The 19,396-nt window shown below is 40.0% G+C and overlaps 1 protein-coding gene across 3 annotated transcripts in view; it reads right to left on the bottom strand.

Moving 5' to 3' along the window:
- Nucleotides 1-2,312: 2,312 nt before the first annotated feature.
- Nucleotides 2,313-19,396, bottom strand: part of FUNDC2 (FUN14 domain containing 2) — a 53,054-nt gene continuing 35,970 nt past the window's right edge. For 2 of the 3 annotated variants that reach the window (XM_064277824.1, XM_064277826.1), the window contains exons 4-5: nucleotides 12,709-12,840; nucleotides 2,313-2,853 (exon numbers count right to left, since the gene is read on the bottom strand). In XM_064277824.1, coding sequence (XP_064133894.1) covers nucleotides 2,776-2,853; nucleotides 12,709-12,840 — 210 coding nt within the window. In that variant the 3' untranslated portion in view covers nucleotides 2,313-2,775. Of the gene's footprint in view, nucleotides 2,854-4,598; nucleotides 11,533-12,708; nucleotides 12,841-19,396 lie in introns of those variants that run through there. The other variant, XM_064277825.1, reaches the window with a different exon arrangement.

Below are 19,396 nucleotides of genomic sequence, written 5' to 3'. Positions count from 1 at the left end.
GCATTCCTCTCCTGTAATGCAGCGTACTTTGTACCCAGGTGTCCATGAGGGGCTCTCTGCATCACCCCTCTGGGACTTGGGTGGCATAAGGAACTGGCAAAAACCAACACGAAGCTCTGGCTGTTTTAGTCATGAGTGGACAAGTCCTTTGTCTTCTGTCAGCACCCATGGAACAGTAACTGCCTAGCCTATTAGCTTCTCAGATCCTGTGTATAGTTCTCGATACACATTAAATATGTTCAATCCTTGAGTTCATGATGACACACACACCAAAACTCACCTACACATACCTCATCGATCATCTCTGGAAGTTGCTAGGGAAACAACTCAATCAGAAACTGGTAAAAAAGGTAAAAAACTAAGCATTTAACCTGCCTTTCCTGTACAAACCATACCTCAAGGTAACCAAATACGGAAATTTCTGTAAGCATTCAGGCTAATAAATGAAAAATGACAAAATATTACCATTTTCCAAACCCCTAATGACAGAATGGATCTAGGCAATGATCACCAATGCCATTATTATCACAAAAGAGACCAACAAGCCATAAGCATCCCAATGGAGGGACACGGCATCATCTATGAAATACTCTTGCCAAAAAATGTTAAAGATACCATAGGGACACAATTAGCAAAATCTAGAATGTGGAAAACTAGAGAAATGACTCAAGTTTTTCAATAAATATATTTTCAATAAATATGTTGTAAGCCAAAAAAAAAAAAAAAAAGAAGGGGACCTGTAACATTAAAAGAGACTTGAGAGACCTAGACCTACCATCTGAATGCAAATATCTGTGTGGTCGGATCTGATGTGGATTCATTCAAACCAAATGAAGAACAGCACTTAGGCAACAATGAGAGAAATTCTGAACACTGACTGTATATTTAGTGATATTAAGGAATTATTGTTAACTTTTTTGGTCTGACAATATGGTATTTGTTATTTTTCAAAAAGATCGTTTTAAAAACACTTCTTACCTTTTAGAGATACATACTGAAATACCTGTAGATGAAGCAATACATCTAGTATTTAAAAACAACTGATAAAACAAGCGTGGCTATGATTTGGTGATTTCTATAAGTGGGTGATGGATACATGGAGGTTCATGGTACTATTTTCTCCAGTGTTGTATTAGCACATTTTGTTGTCATGAGCTGTGTACTTGTCTGGAACTCTAACTGGAACTTAAGCTTCCTGAGGACAAGGCTTGTAACTTCTTTACCATTATATCCACAGGGCCTACTACTTACACTGCCTTAAAATAGTGCTGTGATGCAATAAGGAAAGGTGCTGTATCATCAGTTCTGAGAATGCAGAAAACTATTAAAGGTTAGTTGCACTGGGAATTAATTCTTAACCTTGCAGGTAATCCCTTGTGAAACACAGATGTGTCTCAAAGGCCTTGAGTTTAAAATGTTTGCCTTTTAACCTGTCTTGGGAATGATATACTGAATGTGAAAATTGAAACTACCAGTGTATGTGTGGAACTTTTAAGAATTCGCTCATTTGCTTTGCAAAATGTATGAACCATCCTTAAATCATAATAGTATGAACCTCTTTGTTCTGTGTAGAAATTTTTGTTAAAAAAAATTGGAAGAGTTGGGATCAGAAGATAGCAGCTTACATCTGATGACAGAAATAATTTTTTTATGTGCTATCCTTTTCAGTTCTGAATGACTTGAATGCTACTTCCAAAAAATATATATATATGGTTCAAATGTTAAGCGTCCTATTGACTAGATAAGAAAATACTACAATTGGTACTGAGGAGCTATGGCTATCCCCTAATGCTCTGACAAAAGGGGAAGAATACTTCAAAGTTCAAAGCTTAAATTAAACCTTTTCTTTAAAAAAAAAAACTGAGAGCTCCTTCCCAGCCTACCTAAACTCACTTGTTTACCATTAATATATCATTTTTGAAACAGTCATGGAGTTCATCATCCTGTATGATGCAAAACACCCTGTGACAATATCCTGATGTACCCACATGATTCCCAAGGTCAGGCCATTCCATGATGTGGAACTCTGGCTGCTAACCAAAAGGCTGGAAGTTTGAATCCACCAGGTGCTCCTTGGAAACTCCATGGGACAGTTCTATTCTGTCCTATAGGGTCACTATGAACCAGAATTGACCCAAAGGCAACAGATTAAAGACCTTCCCACCAAATACAATACCTTCACACGTTCATGCTATATTCAGAATTTTTCAATTATAATGTTTATGCAGTCATTTTTGTCAGGATAACAAGTATAAATAGCTCTCTTTCTGTAGTATGAAACCAACTAAAGAAGACACCAAGATAGCAAAATGTTTGATGCTTAAAGGCAAATGTATTCAGTTCCTTTCCATGCAACACATAACAAGATATCTATGTGCTTGCTATTTCTCTTCCAAATCAATAGTATGGGGTAACATTTGAGGATCCATTTATCCTCCTCGGTGAGCCATCTTGCATCTTATGTAGGGGAAAAAAAACATTCTTGTTGACCTACAGACTAGCCAGTGGGGAGTGTGCTGGGAGAAGAATGTAATGTCTATTTTCTCTTCCATCACCAGCAAGTTCAAGTTAGGTCCATACTAAGTTAACTTGTACCAACAGAAAGCTATTCGGATCTGTCAGTGCACGGAGGAAGGCACGGGAGGAGAGGAAGATGAGGAGAGACTCAATGTTCTATGACGAAGTGTAGAGGCTTCTGGTTGGAAAAACATAACTAACACATTCTGATTAACGAAAGAAAAACAACCCAAAAACAGTGGAAGTGAAGTATCCGCCTTAGGATGCCATGCCCAGCAGAAAGCCTCCAAAAAATCCCCCAGTCACAAGGACGTTCTTCTTCACAAATGATACCACCTGCAAACAGAAGACAGCACACTGGATTATTTTGCTAAGGATATGAATGTTACGAACCACCTATACTCACGAAATTAGAATTAACTTTAATTCTCTCACCTGTAGGCTATGTCAAGAGTTTGTACCTTATCCAAAGGGATTTGACACTAGATGGGAGGCGAGGAGGAGAGAGAAGTCAAGGGTACTGCCTAAGATCCTCTCTTTAATAATGCTGTTTACTGAGCTAAGGGGTCGGCCCAAGATTTAATCCAATCTCCTGTAACTTCAACTACTTCCTCCACACTTACTCCTTCACATCAGTGATTAAACCCATCTGAGAAAAGCAAGCAAGCAAACAACTCATTCACCTCTCACTCTACCTTATTTATACACCCTTCCTCTTTCTCTTCTCCCTTTTCCTAACAAGATTCCTGAAATAACTGATGTTGTTCAGTATCTTTCTTTCTTCATACTCATTCCTCAAATGGCTACTTTGGCCTCCACCTCCACCATCCCCACTAAAACTGCTCTCACAGTAAATGTCATTTAACCAGTTACCCTAATCAGAAACTTAGATGTCTTCTTGCCAGCTCCCTGTACCCCCCACTCCTTATCTGGTCTCAATGTTTAAGGCCTATCCATGATACCAACATACTGGCGAAGAATACTGAAGGGACAGCCAAAACAACAAACAAATCTGTCTTCGAAGATGTACAACCGGAATGTTCACTAGAAACAAGGATGGTAAGACTGTGTCTCACATACTTTGTGTGTGCGTGTGTGTGTTTTTAAAATAATTTTTATTGCGCTTTAAGTGGAAGGTTACAAATCAAGTCAGTCTGTCACATATACACCTATATGCACCTTACTACATACTCCCATTTACTCTCCCTCTATAGAGTCAGCCTGCTCCCTCCTTCCAGTCTCTCCTTTCATGACCATTTTGCCAGTTTTTAACCCTCTCTACCCTCCCATCTCCCCTCCAGACAGGAGATGCCAACACAGTCTCAAGTGTCCACCTGATACAAGTAGCTCACTCTTCATCAGCATCTCTCTCCAACCCATTGTCCAGTCCATTCCATGTCTAATGAGTTGTCTTCTGGAATGGTTCCTGTCCTGGGCTAACAAAACGTTTGGGGACCATGACCACCAGGATTCTTCTAGTCTCAGTCAGACCATTAAGTGTGGTCTTTTTATGAGAATTTGGGGTCTGCATCCCACTGTTCTCCTGCTGCCTCAGGGGTTCTCTGTTGTGTTCCCTGTCAGGACAGTCATCGGTTGTGGCCGGGCACCATCTAGTTCTTCTCGTCTCAGGATGATATAACTCTCTGGTTCATGTGGCCCTTTCTGTCTCTTGGGCTCATAATTATTGTGTGACCTTGGTGTTCTTCGTTCTCCTTTGCTCCAGGTGGGTTGAGACCAGTTGATGCATCTTAGATGGCCGCTCGTTAGCTTTTAAGACCCCAGACGCCACATTTCAAAGTGGGATGCAGAATGTTTTCATAATAGAATTATTTGCCCAATTGACTTAGAAGTCCCCTTAAGCCATAGTCCCCAAACCCGTACCCTTGCTCCGCTGACCTTCGAAGCATTCAGTTTATCCCGGAAACTTCTTTGCTTTTGGGCCAGTCCACTTAAGCTGACCTTCCCTGTATTGAGTATTGTCCTTCCCTTCACCTAAAGTAGTTCTTATCTACTATCACTAAATAACCCTGTCCCACCCTCCCTCCCTCCCCTCTCTCCTAACCACAAAAGAATGCGTTCTTCTCAGTTTATACTATTTCTCAAGATCTCATAATAGTGGTCTTATACAATATTTGTCCTTTTGCATCTGACTAATTTCGCTCAGCATAATGCCTTCCAGGTTCCTCCATGTTATGAAATGTTTCACAGATTCATCACTGTTCCTTATTGATGCGTAGTATTCCATTGTGTAAATATACCACAATTTATTTAACCATTCATGCGTTGATGGACACCTTGGTTGCTTCCAGCTTTTTGCTATTGTAAACAGAGCTGCAATAAACATGGGTGTGCATATACCTGTTCCTGTAAAGGCTCTTATTTCCCTAGGGTATATTCCGAGGAGTGGGATTTCTCGGTTGTACGGTAGTTCTATTTCTAACTTTTTAAGAAAACGCCAGATAGATTTCCAAAGCGGTTATACCATTTTACGTTCCCACCAGCAGTGTATACCAGTTCCAATCTCTCCCCAGCCTCTCCAACATTTATTGTTTTATGTTTTTTGGATTAATGCCAGCCTTGCTGGAGTGAGATGAAATCTCATTGTAGTTTTGATCTGCATTTCTCTAATGCCTAACGATGGTGAGCATTTCCTCATGTATTTGTTAGGTACGTGAATGTCTTCTTTAGTGAAGTGCATGTTCATCTCTTTTCCCCATTTTTTAATTGGGTTATTTGTCTTTTTGCAGTTGAGTTTTTGCAGCATCATGTAGATTTTAGAGATCAGATGCTGAACAGAAATGTCGTAGCTAAAAACTTTTTCCCAGTCTCTAGGTAATCTTTTTACTCGTTTGGCGAAGTCTTTGGATGAGCATAAGTGTTTGATTTTTAGGAGCTCCCAGTTATCTAGTTTTTCATCTACATTCTTTATAATGTTTTGTATACTGTTTATGCCATGTATTAGGGCTCCTAACGTTGTCCCTATTTTTTCTTCCATGACCTTTATCGTTTTAGTCTTTATGTTTAGGTATTTGATCCACTTGGAGTTAGTTCTCGTGCATGGTGTGAGGTATGGGTCCTGTTTCAGTTTTTTGCAGATGGATATCCAGTTATGCCAGCACCATTTGTTAAAAAGACTAACTTTTCCCCAATTAACTCACACTGGGCCTTTGTCAAATATCAGCTGCTCATAGGTGGATGGATTTATATCGGGGTTCTCAATTCTGTTCCATTGGTCTATGTGCCTGTTGCTGTACCAGTACCAGGCTGTTTTGACTACTGTGGCTGTATAATAGGTTCTAAAATCAGGTACAGTGAGGCCTCCCACTTTCTTCTTCTTTTTCAGTAATGCTTTACTTATCCGGGGCTTCTTTCCCTTCCATATGAAACTGGTCATCTGTTTCTCCATCACATTAAAAAATGTCATTGGAATTTGTATCGGAAGTGCATTGTATGGAGAGATGGCTTTTGGTAGAATAGATATTTTTACTATGTTAGGCCTTACTATTCATTAGCAAGGTATGTTTTTCCACTTATGTAGGTCCCTTTTAGTTTCTTGCACTAGTACTTTGTAGTTTCCTTTGTATACGTCTTTTACATCTTTGGTAAGATTTATTCCTAAGTATTTTATCTTCTTGGGGGCTACTGTGAATAGTATTGATTTGGTGATTTCCTCTTCGATGTTCTTTTTGTTGATGTAGAGGAATCCAAGTGATTTTTGTATGTTTATCTTGTAACCTGAGACTCTGCTGAACTCTTCTATTAGTTTCAGTACCTTTCTGGAGGATTCCTTAGGGTTTTCTGTGTATAAGATCATGTCGACTGCAAATGGAGATAATTTTACATCTTCCTTGCCAATCCGAATGCCCTTTATTTCTTTGTCTAGCGTAATCGCTCTGGCTAGGACAGCCAACACAATGTTGAATAAGAGCGGTGATAAAGGGCATCCTTCTCTGGTTCCCTTTCACAAGGGAAATGCTTTCAGGGTCTCTCCATTTAGAATGACGTTGGCTGTTGGCTTTGTATAGATGCCCGTTATTATGTTGAGGAATTTTCCGTCAATTCCTTTTTGCCGAGAGTTTTTATCCTGAATGGGTGCTGGACTTTGTCAAATGCCTTTTCTGCCTCAATTGATAAGATCATGTGGTTTTTGTCTTTTGTTTTATTTATATGGTGGATTACATTAATGGTTTTTCTAATATTAAACCAAACTTGCATAAAAATACCTGGTATAAATCCCACTTGGTCGTGGTGGATTATTTTGTTGATATGTTGTTGAATTCTATGGGGTAGAATTTTGCTGAAGATTTTTGCATCTATGTTCATGAGGGATATAGATCTGTAATTTTCTTTTTTTGTAGTGTCCTTACCTGGTTTTGGTATCAGGGATATAGTGACTTCATAGAATGAGTTAGGTAGTATTCCATCATTTTCTATGCTTTGAAATACCTTTAGTAGTAGCGGTGTTAACTCTTTTCTGAATGTTTGGTAGAACTCTGCAGTGAAGCTGTCCAGACCAGGGCTTTTTTTGTTGCGAGTTTTTTGATTACCGTTTCAATCTCTTTTTTTGTTATCGGTCTATTTAGTTGTTCTTCGTCGACTGTGTTACTTTAGGTAGGTGGTGTTGTTCTTGGAATTCATCCATTTCTTCTAGGTTTGCAAATTTGTTAGAGTACAATTTTTCGTAATAAAATATGATTCTTTTAATTTCAGTTGGGTCTGTTCTGATGTGGCCCATCTCGTTTCTTATTCGGGTTATTTGTTTCCTTTCCTGTATTTCTTTAGTCAGTCTGCCCAATGGTTTATCAATTTTGTTAATTTTTTCAAAGAACCAGGTTTTGGCTTTGTTAATTTTTTAGTTCAGCTCTAATTTTTATCATTTGTTTTCTTCTGGTGCCTGATGGATTCTTTTCTTGCTCACTTTCTATTTGTTCAAGTTGTAGGGACAGTTCTCTGCTTTTGGCTCTTTCTTCTTTACGTATGTGTGTATCGATACAACTTGACCTCTGAGCACTGCTTTTGCTGTGTCCCAGGGGTTTTGATAGGAAGGGTTTTCATTCTCATTGCATTCTATGAATTTCTTTATTCCCTCCTTAATGTCTTCTAATAACCCAGTGTTTTTTGAGCAGCATATTGTTCAGTTTCCAAGTATTTGATTTTTTTCCCCTGATTTTTCTGTTATTGATTCCCACTTTTATGGCCTTGTGGTCTGAGAAGATGCTTTGTAATATTTCGATGTTTTGGATTCAGCAGAGGGTTGTTTCATGACCTAATATGTGATCTATTCTACAGAATGTTCCATGTGCACTAGATAAAAAAGTATACTTTGCAGCTGTTGGGTGGAGTGTTCTGTATAAGTCAATGAGGTCAAGTTGGCTGATTGTAGCAATTAGGTCTTCCGTGTCTCTGTTGAGCTTCTTTCTGGGTGTCCTGTCCTTCTCCGAAAGTGGTGTGTTGAAGTCTCCTACTATAATTGTGGAGGTGTCTATCTCACTTTTCAGTTCTGTTAAAGTTTGTTTTATACATCTTGCAGCCCTGTCATTGGGTGCATAAATATTTAATATGGTTATATCTTCCTGGTCAATTGTCCCTTTAATCATTATGTAGTGTCCTTCTTTATCCTTTGTGGTGGATTTAACTTTAAAGTCTATTTTGTCAGAAATTAATATTGCTACTCCTGCTCTTTTTTGCTTGTTGTTTGCTTGATATATTTTTTCCATGCTTTGAGTTTTAGTTTGTTTGTGTCTCTAAGTCTAAGGTGTGTCTCTTGTAGGCAGCATATAGACGGATCGTGTTTCTTTATCCAGTCTGAGACTCTGCGTCTCTTTATTGGTGCATTTAGTCCATTTACATTCAGTGTAATTATAGATAAGTATATGTGCTTTTTTTTTTATGTGCTTAGTGCTGTCATTTTGATGCCTGTTTGTGTGTGTTGTTGACAATTCCATTTTTCCACATACTTTTTTGTGCTGAGACGTTTTTCTTTGTAAATTGTGTTCGTCATTTTCATAGTACTTGACTTTATGTTTGCCGAGTCGTTATGTTTTTCTTGGTTTTTATTTTGAGTTATGGAGTTGTTATACCTCTTTGTGGTTACCTTAATATTTACCCCTATTTTTCTAAGTAAAAACCTAACTTGTATTGTCTTATATCACATTCTTTCCGTCTCCACATGCCAGTTCTATGCCTCCTGTATTTAGTCCCTCTTTTTGATTATTGTGACCTTTTACATATTGACTTCAATGATTCCCTGTTTTGAGCATTTTTTCTTTTTAAAATTAATCTTAATTTGTTTTTGTGATTTCCTTATTTGAGTTGATATCAGGATGTTCTGCTCTGTGACCTTGTGTTGTGCTGGTATCTCCTATTATTGATTTTCTGACCAAACAATTTTCCTTTAGTATTTCCTGTAGCTTGGGTCTGGTTTTTGCAAATTCTCTAAGCTTGTGTTTATCTGTAAAAGTTTTAATTTCGCCTTCATATTTGAGAGAGAGTTTTGCTGGATATATGATCCTTGGCTGGCAGTTTTTCTCCTTCAGTGCTCTGTATATGTCATCCCAATTGCCTTCTTGACTGCATGGTTTCTGCTGAGTAGTCTGAACTTATTGATTCTCCTTTGTAGGAGACCTTTCTTTTACCCCTGGCTGCTTTTAAAATTTTCTCTTTATCTTTGGTTTTGGCAAGTTTGATGATAATATGTCTTGGTGATTTTCTTTTTGGATCAATTTTGTATGGGGTTCGATGAGCATCTTCGATAGATATCCTTTCATCTTTCATGATGTCAGGGAAGTTTTCTGCCAACAGATCTTCAACTATTCTCTCTGTATTTTCTGTTATTCCTCCCTGTTCTGGAACTCCAATCACATGCAATTTATTCTTCTTGATAGAGTCCCACATGATTCTTAGGGTTTCTTCAGTTTTTTTAATTCTTTTATCTGATTTTTCTTCAACTACCTTGGTGTCAATTGCCTTATCCTCGAACTCTGCATTCCAATTGCTTGATTCTGCTCCTCTGACTTCCTATTGATTTGTCTAATTCTGTAATTTTACTGTTAATCTTTTGGATTTCTGAATGTTGTCTCTCTATGGGTTCTTGCAACTTATTAATTTTTCCACTATGTTCTTGAATAACCTTTTTGAGTTCTTCCACTGCTTTATCAGTGTGTTCCTTGGGTTTTTCTGTAGATTGCCTTATTTCATTTCTGAGGTCATCCCTGATGTCTTGAAGCATCCTGTAAATTAGGTTTTTATATTCTGCATCTGGCAATTCCAGGATTGTATCTTCATTTGGGAAAGATTTTGATTCTTTAATTTGGGGAGTTGTAGAAGCAATCATGGTCTGCTTTTTTATGTGGTTTGATATCGACTGCTGTCTCCGAGCCATCTATAAGATATTGTAATGATTTATTTTATATTTGCTCACTGAGTCTTATCTTGTTTTGTTTTCTTTCAATATACGTAGATGGGCTATTAGGTTGAGCTGTCTTGATTGTTGTAGCCCTTGAATCACTTATGTCCTATTACCAGCTGGTTTGGGCTGTTACCAGATATATAAGCCTAAGAGTCCATTCACTATTCTTGAGTAGAATCTGATTTGGGGTCACCAAGTGTGTGGTGTAGACTGTCACCTATTCACTTATAGGTGTAGTGGTGATAGTTGTGTGCACCAGATTCTAGTAGCAGCAGGGGGTCATGCTCCAGGGGGGGCAGGATGCTGACAGGCTTCCCCCAAGTGCCAGTGAGGTAGGTGTGTCTCTATTCCTAAAGCACTTTGGTGGGTGGGCTCTGCAGCTGTACCTTAGGCACCCAATGCATGTACCTCTACAGATTGGTAGATGTCACTATCCTCAGACCCCTATAGCAGGAGGCTAGATGGTTTGGGTGGAGCTTGGGCCCTCAGTTCCTAGTTGTGGGTCAGTGAGGGCTCTGTTTAATAGGTAGAGATATCAGACCCATGAAAGTTGTCTTCCCAGTAATCCGCTAAAACAATTACAGTCAGATCACTATCAGAATTGCCTTTGCATTATAATAGCCACCTTGTTCCCTGTAGGGATGAAAGCCCGAGACTGTGGATCTCATACGCTTGGCTGGAGCTGGTTCTGTATTTTTAGTCCAATTTCGGCAAGTCAGGGAAGGATTTCTGGTCCCTGGGTTTTTTGTAGCTGCTTCTCTGAGGCCAGGAGAATGGGTTAGGAAAAGACAAAAAAGAAAAAAAAACCCATAGAGTACTTCACTCTCTGGCCCAGGAGATTCCAATGTTAATGAAGCTGCCTGGGAAGGGGAGGGGAGGGATCAGATAGATAGGAGAGAGTAGCACCCAGGAATATAGACAAAGTTACTTATCTTGCTTGGTGATGACTGTTTTATCTGAGATTCCCGAGGGGCCTGTAGCCTGTGTGTGCTGGCTGGGTCGAGATTGCCCCCGAGGGTCAGGCCCGCGTCCTGTGCTTGTGCTGTCTCAGGAGCCGTGGTCAGTTCCTCCGCTCCCAGTCCAAAGCCCAGCGCCAAGGTTCCCTGGCTGGGACGTCACACTCCAGGCTCCAAAACCAGTCATTGCCTCCCGGTGACTTCTCTTCCTGTCAGCTGCGCTGCCCACGTGCACTGGCTGGGCTTCCCCGAGTACACTTCTGGGGGCTAGGGCTGCATCCCGTGTTTGCACCGTCTCACGATGCTGTGCTCAGCTCCCCTGCGCCCAGTCCAAGGCCTGGCGCCAAGGTTTTCTGACTGGGACCCTGGCTCCAGGGTCCGAAAACAGTCGCTGCTTCCCCGTGGTTGCTTGTTCTCTCGTTAGCCGCGTCAGTGTGAAGCCTGCTTGCGCTGGCTGAGTCTCTGTCACTCTGGTCAACTCTTTAGATCTGTGTTTGATAGTCACAGTTCGTAGATTGTCATGTATGTGATCGATTCACTTGTTTTTCCGAGTCTTTGTTGCAAGAGGGATCCGAGGTAGCTTCTACCTAGTCAGCCATCTTGGCCCAACCCCTCACATACTTTTGACATGTTGTCAGAAGGGACCAGTACCTGGAGAAGGGTATCATGCTTGGTAAAGTAGAGGGTCAGGGAAAAAGAGGAAGACCCTCAAGTAGATGGGATGACATTGTGGCTGCAACAATGGGCTCAAGCATAACAACGATTAGTGAGGATGGCGCAGGACCAGGTAGTGTTTCGTTCTATATTATAAATAGTTGCTATGAGTTGGAAGTGACTCGACGGCACCTAACGACAACATGCTACCAACAAAATATCAGCCACTTCCTTTCCTCTTTACTGCTATTACCTTTGTTTTGGTCCTAAAATATTTTCCAAGTAACTGGCTACCAACAGTCTCCAAAATGATCTTTCTGTCTTAGTCTTCCTGACTCAGGTGTATTCTTTAAGGCGTAAGCAGGTTTTCATTCCTGACTAAAAGACAAGATCCTTCCTCTGCACTACTTAACCTTTAGACATCCCCTCCTCCGTGAGAATGTCCCTAAGTTCCCCAGGTTGGGCTAAGTGTCCCTCCAAGGTGCACACATTTGCAACACCATTAGCTATCCTAGGTTCTAATTAGCAACTATCTGTTCCCCAAATTGGGCTGTGGGCTCTTTGAAGGAAGTAATCACTCACTGTGACCCTTGGGTTTATGACAGTGTTAGGCTAGTAATAGGCACACAAATATTTGCTGAATGAACAATTCTAATTCTTCTGGTTGGTTTATAACCTTAAGGTGAGCACCTCAACACCAAGCATTAACAGCTACTCAGTGTGTGACGACCAAGAGGGACTACAGAGTATTTCTCTTCACTTAATCAGTTCCCTGCCCTTGTGAATCCAGAGGGAGCTAATGAGAGAGCACCATCATCATGTCCATAGTTGACTGCTCTAGTTTATTTCTCCAGAGTTCAGTGTGCTTGAGGTTATTTTTGGGGGACACTGGACATACTTCTAATGGTAACAAAGCAGTAAACAGCAAAATACATACTTCTCTTGTCCCTCCATCGGTGTTCCTGAATTCCCCTAAATAACCTAACCTGGCTTTATACACTAGACCAGGAGTCACAAACTACAGCCTGTGGGCCAAATCCAGCCTGCTGCCTGTTTTTGTCAATAAAGTTTTATTCAAACACAGCCTGAGATACTGGCACGTCTACTCCATTTTTATACATACACAATTTTCTGCATTTTTCACACACGGCACATGAAAGAAACAAGCCTTACCTCCTCAGCTTTGCTCTTGACTTCATTAGGTATCTGGTTACTCTTACGGATTTTCAGCTGTTCCTTGGCTTTCTTCATATCCTTCTCTACTCGCTGCCAATCAACCTTGATGTAGCCAGTATGGTTTGCAAGCTAGTTTCAAAATGACAAGAAATGAGAAACACAGACTTTGTTTCTTTTTGTCAGGATAAATCCCTGAAATAGACTGTCAAAACCCTTCCAACTTTCCAATTTTAGAAGCATTTGCCATCAAGTTCTTTGTATAAAAACTTGGCCTTCAATGACAACTGGCAGTTTTTTTTTTTTTTTACTTTTTGTATACTCTAACCATCTCTAACAGAGTTCTAGGTTACTGTAAAGAAAATAAAATAATAAAATGAAAATCAGAGGAGGCCAAGATGTAAGGGGAACAAGCGGACCTCAAAGCCAATGCAGGATTTTCTAATGTAGTAACTGAGGAGTGAAAGTGGCTCTGAGTGTCTGAGTTTCTGGACCACCAATACGAACAGAGAGAGAGGCTGTCAGATAGTAATCACTGTTGTTCATCAAGAGAAAATATGCCAGTTTCTCAGAAGGAAATCCTGTAGCATACGGTCTCACAGAGAATTCTCATGAGCGACTTCATATTAGGGGTACTGGGAAAGGTAGTATAAAACACATTTAAATATATCTTTGATAAAAGTAAAGGACACAGCACTAAAACTCAGTGAAAACAATCTCATCAAGGAATACTGATTATAGCCCAGCCATCAATTCCCCATCAACATCATTTTTCTCAACCAAATTGTTGATAAATCATATCTTCCTGGATATCTCAAAACATCCTTCTACACTCTCCTCCTGAACTGTGCTCCTCTTCTATCCCCTATTTTTTTTTTTGTACTTTGAAAACATCTAAAACTTTATTGACTTCTTGTACTTAAATGGGAGAAACTGTACAGTTTTCTCCTTCACAGGATGTATGGAACATTCCCGTGTTTGTAACACAAAGTTTTTTTTGAGATTGTATAAAATGTAAAATTCTTTTGACTTCATGTATTTGAATGGGAGAAACCGTACATTATTTCCCCATCCACAGAAAGCATGGGAACTTTCCTGTCCTTGTAACACAAACTGTACATTGGAAATATGAAGAAAATCTTTTAATATCTTATGCTTGAATGAGAGAAACAGTACATTGTTTTCTCATTTACAGAATGTACTGGGAACATTCCGGTGCTTGTAACACAAAGTGTTTTTTGATAACAGAGTTAGGGTTATATCTAAAGTTTGCATTATGGTTACTGTGAAGGTTAGGGTTAGATCTAGGGTTACGGTTAGGATAAGTGTTAGCTTTAGTTTTAGGCCTTATGGTTAGGGTCATAGTTAGGATTATGCTTTGGTTTAACTAAGGATTATGGTGAAGATTAGGTTTAAGGTTAGGGTTTGAGTTAGCGTTAGACCTAGTGCTTGTGATAAGTTTAGGTTTAAATATAGGGTTAAGATGAGCATTAGGGTTAGTCCCAGTGTTAGGGTTATGGTTAGATCTAGGGTTAGGATTAGTGTTAGGGTCAGGTTAAGATTAGGATTTGGTTAGGAGTACATTTAGGGGTTCAGACTACGGTAAGGATTAGGTTTAGGACTATGATTAAACCTAGGTTAGGTCTATCCCCTATTTTAATGGCAGTGCGAATTATCTAGTCACCCAAATCAGGCTGCAGAAAATATTTTCAGTGTATATAATAAAACATTAATATGCATACAAAGTGAAATTCTTCCAGAGATCAGTTAAGAAAAAAACATTCCACTTGAAAAATGGACAAACGTAGCTGTCATGGATTGAATTATGTCCCCCCAAATCTGTGTATCAACTTGGTTAGGCCATGCTTCCCAGGATTGACTGACTGTCCTCCATTTTGTGATTGTAATTTTATGTTGAGAGGATTAGAGTGGGATTGTAACACCACCCTTACTCAGGTCACCTCCCTGATCCAAGGTAAAGGGAGTTCCCTGAGGTGTTGCCTGCACCACCTTTTATCTCTCAAGATAAAAGGAAAGAAAAGCAAGCAGAGAGTTGGGGACCTCATACCACCAAGAATGCAGCACCAGGAGCAGAATGTGTCCTTTGGACATGGGGACCCTGTGCCTGAGAAGCTCCTCAACCATGGGGAGATTGAGAACAAGGACCTTCTTCCAGAGCCCAGGGAGAGATAAAGCCTTTCCCTGGAGCCAACGCCCTGAATTTGGATTTATAATCTACTAGGCTGTGAGAAAATAAATTTCTCTTTGTTGAAGCCATCGACTTGTGGTATTTCTGCTATGGCAGCACTAGATGACTAAGACAGTAACTGACAGAAGAAAGTGGTCAATTGTCATGGGTTAAATTATGTCCCCTCCAAAATGTATCAACTTGGTTAGGCCATGACCGCCAGTATTGTGTGGCTGTTCTCCATTTTGTGTTAAAGAGGATTACTGGTGGGATTGTTAACACCCTTACCAGGTCACACCCCTGATCCAGTGTAAAGAAAGTTTCCCTGGGGTGTGGCCTACACCACTAAAAGGAAAGGGAAGCAAGCAGAGAGGAAGGACCTCATCCCACCAAGAAAGCAGTGCCAGGAGCAGAGCTCATCCTTTGGACCCCGGGTCCCATCACAAAGAAGCTCCTAGTCTAGGAGAAGATTGATGAGAAGGCCAACAGAGAGACAAAGCCTTCCCCTGGGGCTGATACCCTGAATTTGGACTTTTAGCCTACTTTACTGTGAGAAAATAAACTTCTCTTTGTTAAAGCCATTTACCTGTGGTATTTGTTATAGCAACACTAAATGACTAAGATACAATAAAAGGAAAAAGTTCAACTACACAAGTAATCAAATAAATATAAATTAAAATAATGAGATACTATAAATAATTTTATCAGACTAAAACAAAAAACAAACCTGTTGCTGTCGAGTCAATTCTGACTCATAGCGACCCACAGAGTTTCCAAGGAGCATGTGGTAGATCTGAACTGCCGATCTTTTGGTTAGCAGTCATAGCTCTTAACCACTACTCATAGCGACCCCATGTACAACAGAACATTTCTGTCAGTTTGTCGTACTGTGGGGGCTTGTGTGTTACTATGATGCTGGAAGCTATAACACCAGAATTCAGACACCAGCAGGATCACCCACGGAGGACAGGTTTAAGCTGAGTTCCAGGCTAAGACAGACTAGGAAGAAGGACCCGGCAGTCTACTTCTGAAAAGCATTAGCCAGTGAAAACCTTATGCATAGCAGCGGAACACTGTCTGATATAGTGCTGGAAGATGAGCCCCTCAGCTTGGAAGACACTCAAAAGATGACTGGGGAAGAGCTGCCTCCTCAAAGTAGAGTCAACGTTAATGACGTGGATGGTGTAAAGCTTTCGGGACCTTCATTTGCTGATGTGGCACAACTCAAAATGAGAAGAAACAGCTGCAAACATCCATTAATAATCAGAAACTGGACTGTACCAAGTATGAATCTAGGAAAATTGGAAATCTTCATAAGTGAAATGAAACGCATAAACATTGATATCCTAGGCATTAATGAGCTGAAATGGACTGGTATTGGCCATTTTGGATCAGACAATCATAGTCTACTATGCCAGGAATGACAGGTTGAAGAGGAATGGCATTGCATTCATCGACAAAAAACATTTCAAAATCTATCCTGAACTACAGTCAAGCACGTTCAAAAGCCAACATGGTTACTACATGTAAAAAACCAACATAGACTCACTCCAACAAGGCTGGCATTAATCCAAAAAACACAAAATAATAAACGTTGGAGAGGCTGTGGAGGGATTGGAACACTTCTACACTGCTGGTGGGAATGTCAAATGGTACAACCTCTTTGGAAATCAATTTGGTGCTTCCTTAAAAAGCTAGAAATAGACCTATCATAAGATCCAGCAATCCCACTCCTTGGAATATATCCTAGAGAAATAAGAGCCTTTACACGAACAGATATATGCACACCCATGTTTATTGCAGCACTGTTTACAACAGCAAAAAGATGGAAGCAACCAAGGTCCCCATCAACGGATGAATGAATAAATAACTTATGGTATAGTCACACAATGGAATACTATGTATCGAAAAAGAACAGTGAAACATTTCATAACATGGAGGAACCTGGAAGGCATTATGCTGAATGAAATTAGTCACTTGCAAAAGGACAAATATTGTATAAGACCACTATCATAAGAACTTGAGAAACAGTTTAAACTGAGAAGAAAACATTCTGTTGTGGTTACGAGAAGGGGGAGGTAGGGAGGGTGGAAGAGGGGCATTCACTAAGTAGATAGTAGGTAAGAACTGCTTTAGGTGAAGGGAAAGACAGCACACAATACAGGGGAGGTCAGCACAACTGGACTAAACCAAAAGGAAAGAAGTTTCCTGAATAAACTGAATGCTTCAAAGGCCAGTGTAGCAGGGGCAGGGGTCCGGGGACCATTGTTTGAGGTGACATGTAAGTCAACTGGCATAATAAAATCTATTAAGAAAACATTCTGCATCTCACTTTGAAGAGTGGCGTCTAGGGTCTTAAACACTAGCAAGCAGCCATCTAAGATGCATCAATTGGTCTCAACCCACCTGGATCAAAGGAGAATGAAGAACACCAAGGACACAAGGCGATTACGAGCCCAAGAGACAGAAAGGGCCATGTGAACTAGAGACTACATCATCCTGCGACCAGAAGAACTAGATGGTGCCCGGCCACAACAGATGACTGCCCTGACAGGGAACACAACAGAGAACCCCTGAGGAAGCAGGACAGCAGTGAGATGCAGACCCCAAATTCTCATAAAAAGACCAGACTTAATGGTCTGACTGAGACTGGAAGGACCCCGGTGGTCATGGCCCCCAGACCTTCTGTTGGCCCAGGGCAGGAACCATGCTTAAAGCCAACTCTTCAGACAGGGATTGGGCTGGACAATGGGTTGGAGAGGGACGCTGGTGAGGAGTGAGCTTCTTGGATCAGGTGGACACTTCAGACTACGTTGGCATCTCCTGCCTGGAGGTGAGATGAGAGGGTAGAGGGGGTTAGAAGCTGGTGAAATGGACACGAAAAGAGAGAGTGGAGGGAGAGAGCGGGCTGTGTCATTAGGGGGAGAGTAATTGGGAGTGTGTAGCAAGGTGTATATGGGTTTTTGTGTGAGAGACTGACTTGATTTCTAAACTTTCACTTAAAACACAATAAAAAAAGAAATATTACTCAGAAATAAAAAGAGCAAACTACTTACAGCAGCAACATAGTTGAATCTCAAAAATTGTATGCTTAAACCAGTTCGAGTAAAACATTCCATTCTATCTCTCCCACAGAACAGTTCAAGAGTAAATAGCTGCAGGCAGATTAGAGACAACCAGAATTCCAGTGAGTTTCCCATTTTTCCTCTTGTATCACCTACTGTGGACTCAAGGCATCCCAGAAAAAACATCTGACAAAACCCAATATCCACTCATAATAAAAACTCGGAAAAATAAAAACAGAGGGGAACTCCCTCAACTTGATAAAGAACATCTGCAAAAAAAATGCACAGCTGACGTTGTACTTAATGGTGAGAGACTGAAAGCTTTTCCCCCAAGATCGGGAACAAGGCAAAGATGCCTTCTCTCCACTTCTATTCAACATTGTATTGAAAGTCATAGTTGCAGTAAGGCAAGAAATAAGAAGTGTACAGATTGAAAAGAAAGAAGTACAACTGTTCTTATTCGCAGTCGTTTGTCTACACAGAAAATGTCAAGGAATTAAAACAAACAAAAGACCCCTAGACCTAAAAAATTTAGGAAGGTCATAGAATACAAGGTCAACACACAAAGTAAATCATTATATACAAACTGCAGCAATTTGAACAACTGGAAAGGCAAAATTTTTAAAAATATATGATTTATAATAGCCACATAATAATGAAATTCTAGAGAGACATCTAATAAAAGCATATACATGGTCTATATAGTGAAAACTAAAAATGCTAAAGAGAGAAATCAGAGAAGACATAAATAAATGGAAAGACCTGTTGTGTTCATGGATTAGAAGACTAACATAGAAAAGATATCCAATTCTCTCCAAACTGATCTATAGGTTAATGGCAATCCCAATCAAATTCTCAGTAGGATTTTTTTTATTGTAAAATTGATGTGAAAAGGGAAAGGAACTAGCATAGCCAAAACAATTTTGAAAAAGAAAAACGAAGTTGGAGGAATCACAATACCTGATTTTTAGATTTACAATAATGCTACTACAATAATCAAGACAGTGTGGTATTGGAGAAGAGATACAAACGTAGATTAATGGAACAGAATTCACAGAACAAAAAGATTCATACAAGTACAAGATAATTTTGTTTACAAAGGTGCAAAAGCAATTCAATAAAGGAGAGTCTTTTCACCAAATGGTGTTGCAACAATTCCACAGCCATATGCAAAAAAACCAAACAAAAACCTCAAATTAACTACAAATGGATCATAGATCTAAAGTTGAAATCTGTCTCGGTTATCTAGGGCTCCTAAAACAGAAATACCCCCAAGTTGATGCCTTTAATGAAAAGAAATTTATTCTCTCACAGTTTAGGAGGCTAGAAGTCCAAATCCAGGGTGCCAGCTCCAGGGGCAGGCTGTCTCTCTCTGCTGGCTCTGGGGGAAGGTCTTTGTCATCAATTTTCCCCTGGTTTAGGAACTTCTCAGCAC

The sequence above is a fragment of the Loxodonta africana genome, chromosome X, assembly GCF_030014295.1.
Source record: "Loxodonta africana isolate mLoxAfr1 chromosome X, mLoxAfr1.hap2, whole genome shotgun sequence".
In the NCBI taxonomy this organism is placed as follows: Eukaryota; Metazoa; Chordata; class Mammalia; order Proboscidea; family Elephantidae; genus Loxodonta; species Loxodonta africana.
This window is presented reverse-complemented; position numbering and strand designations above follow the sequence as displayed.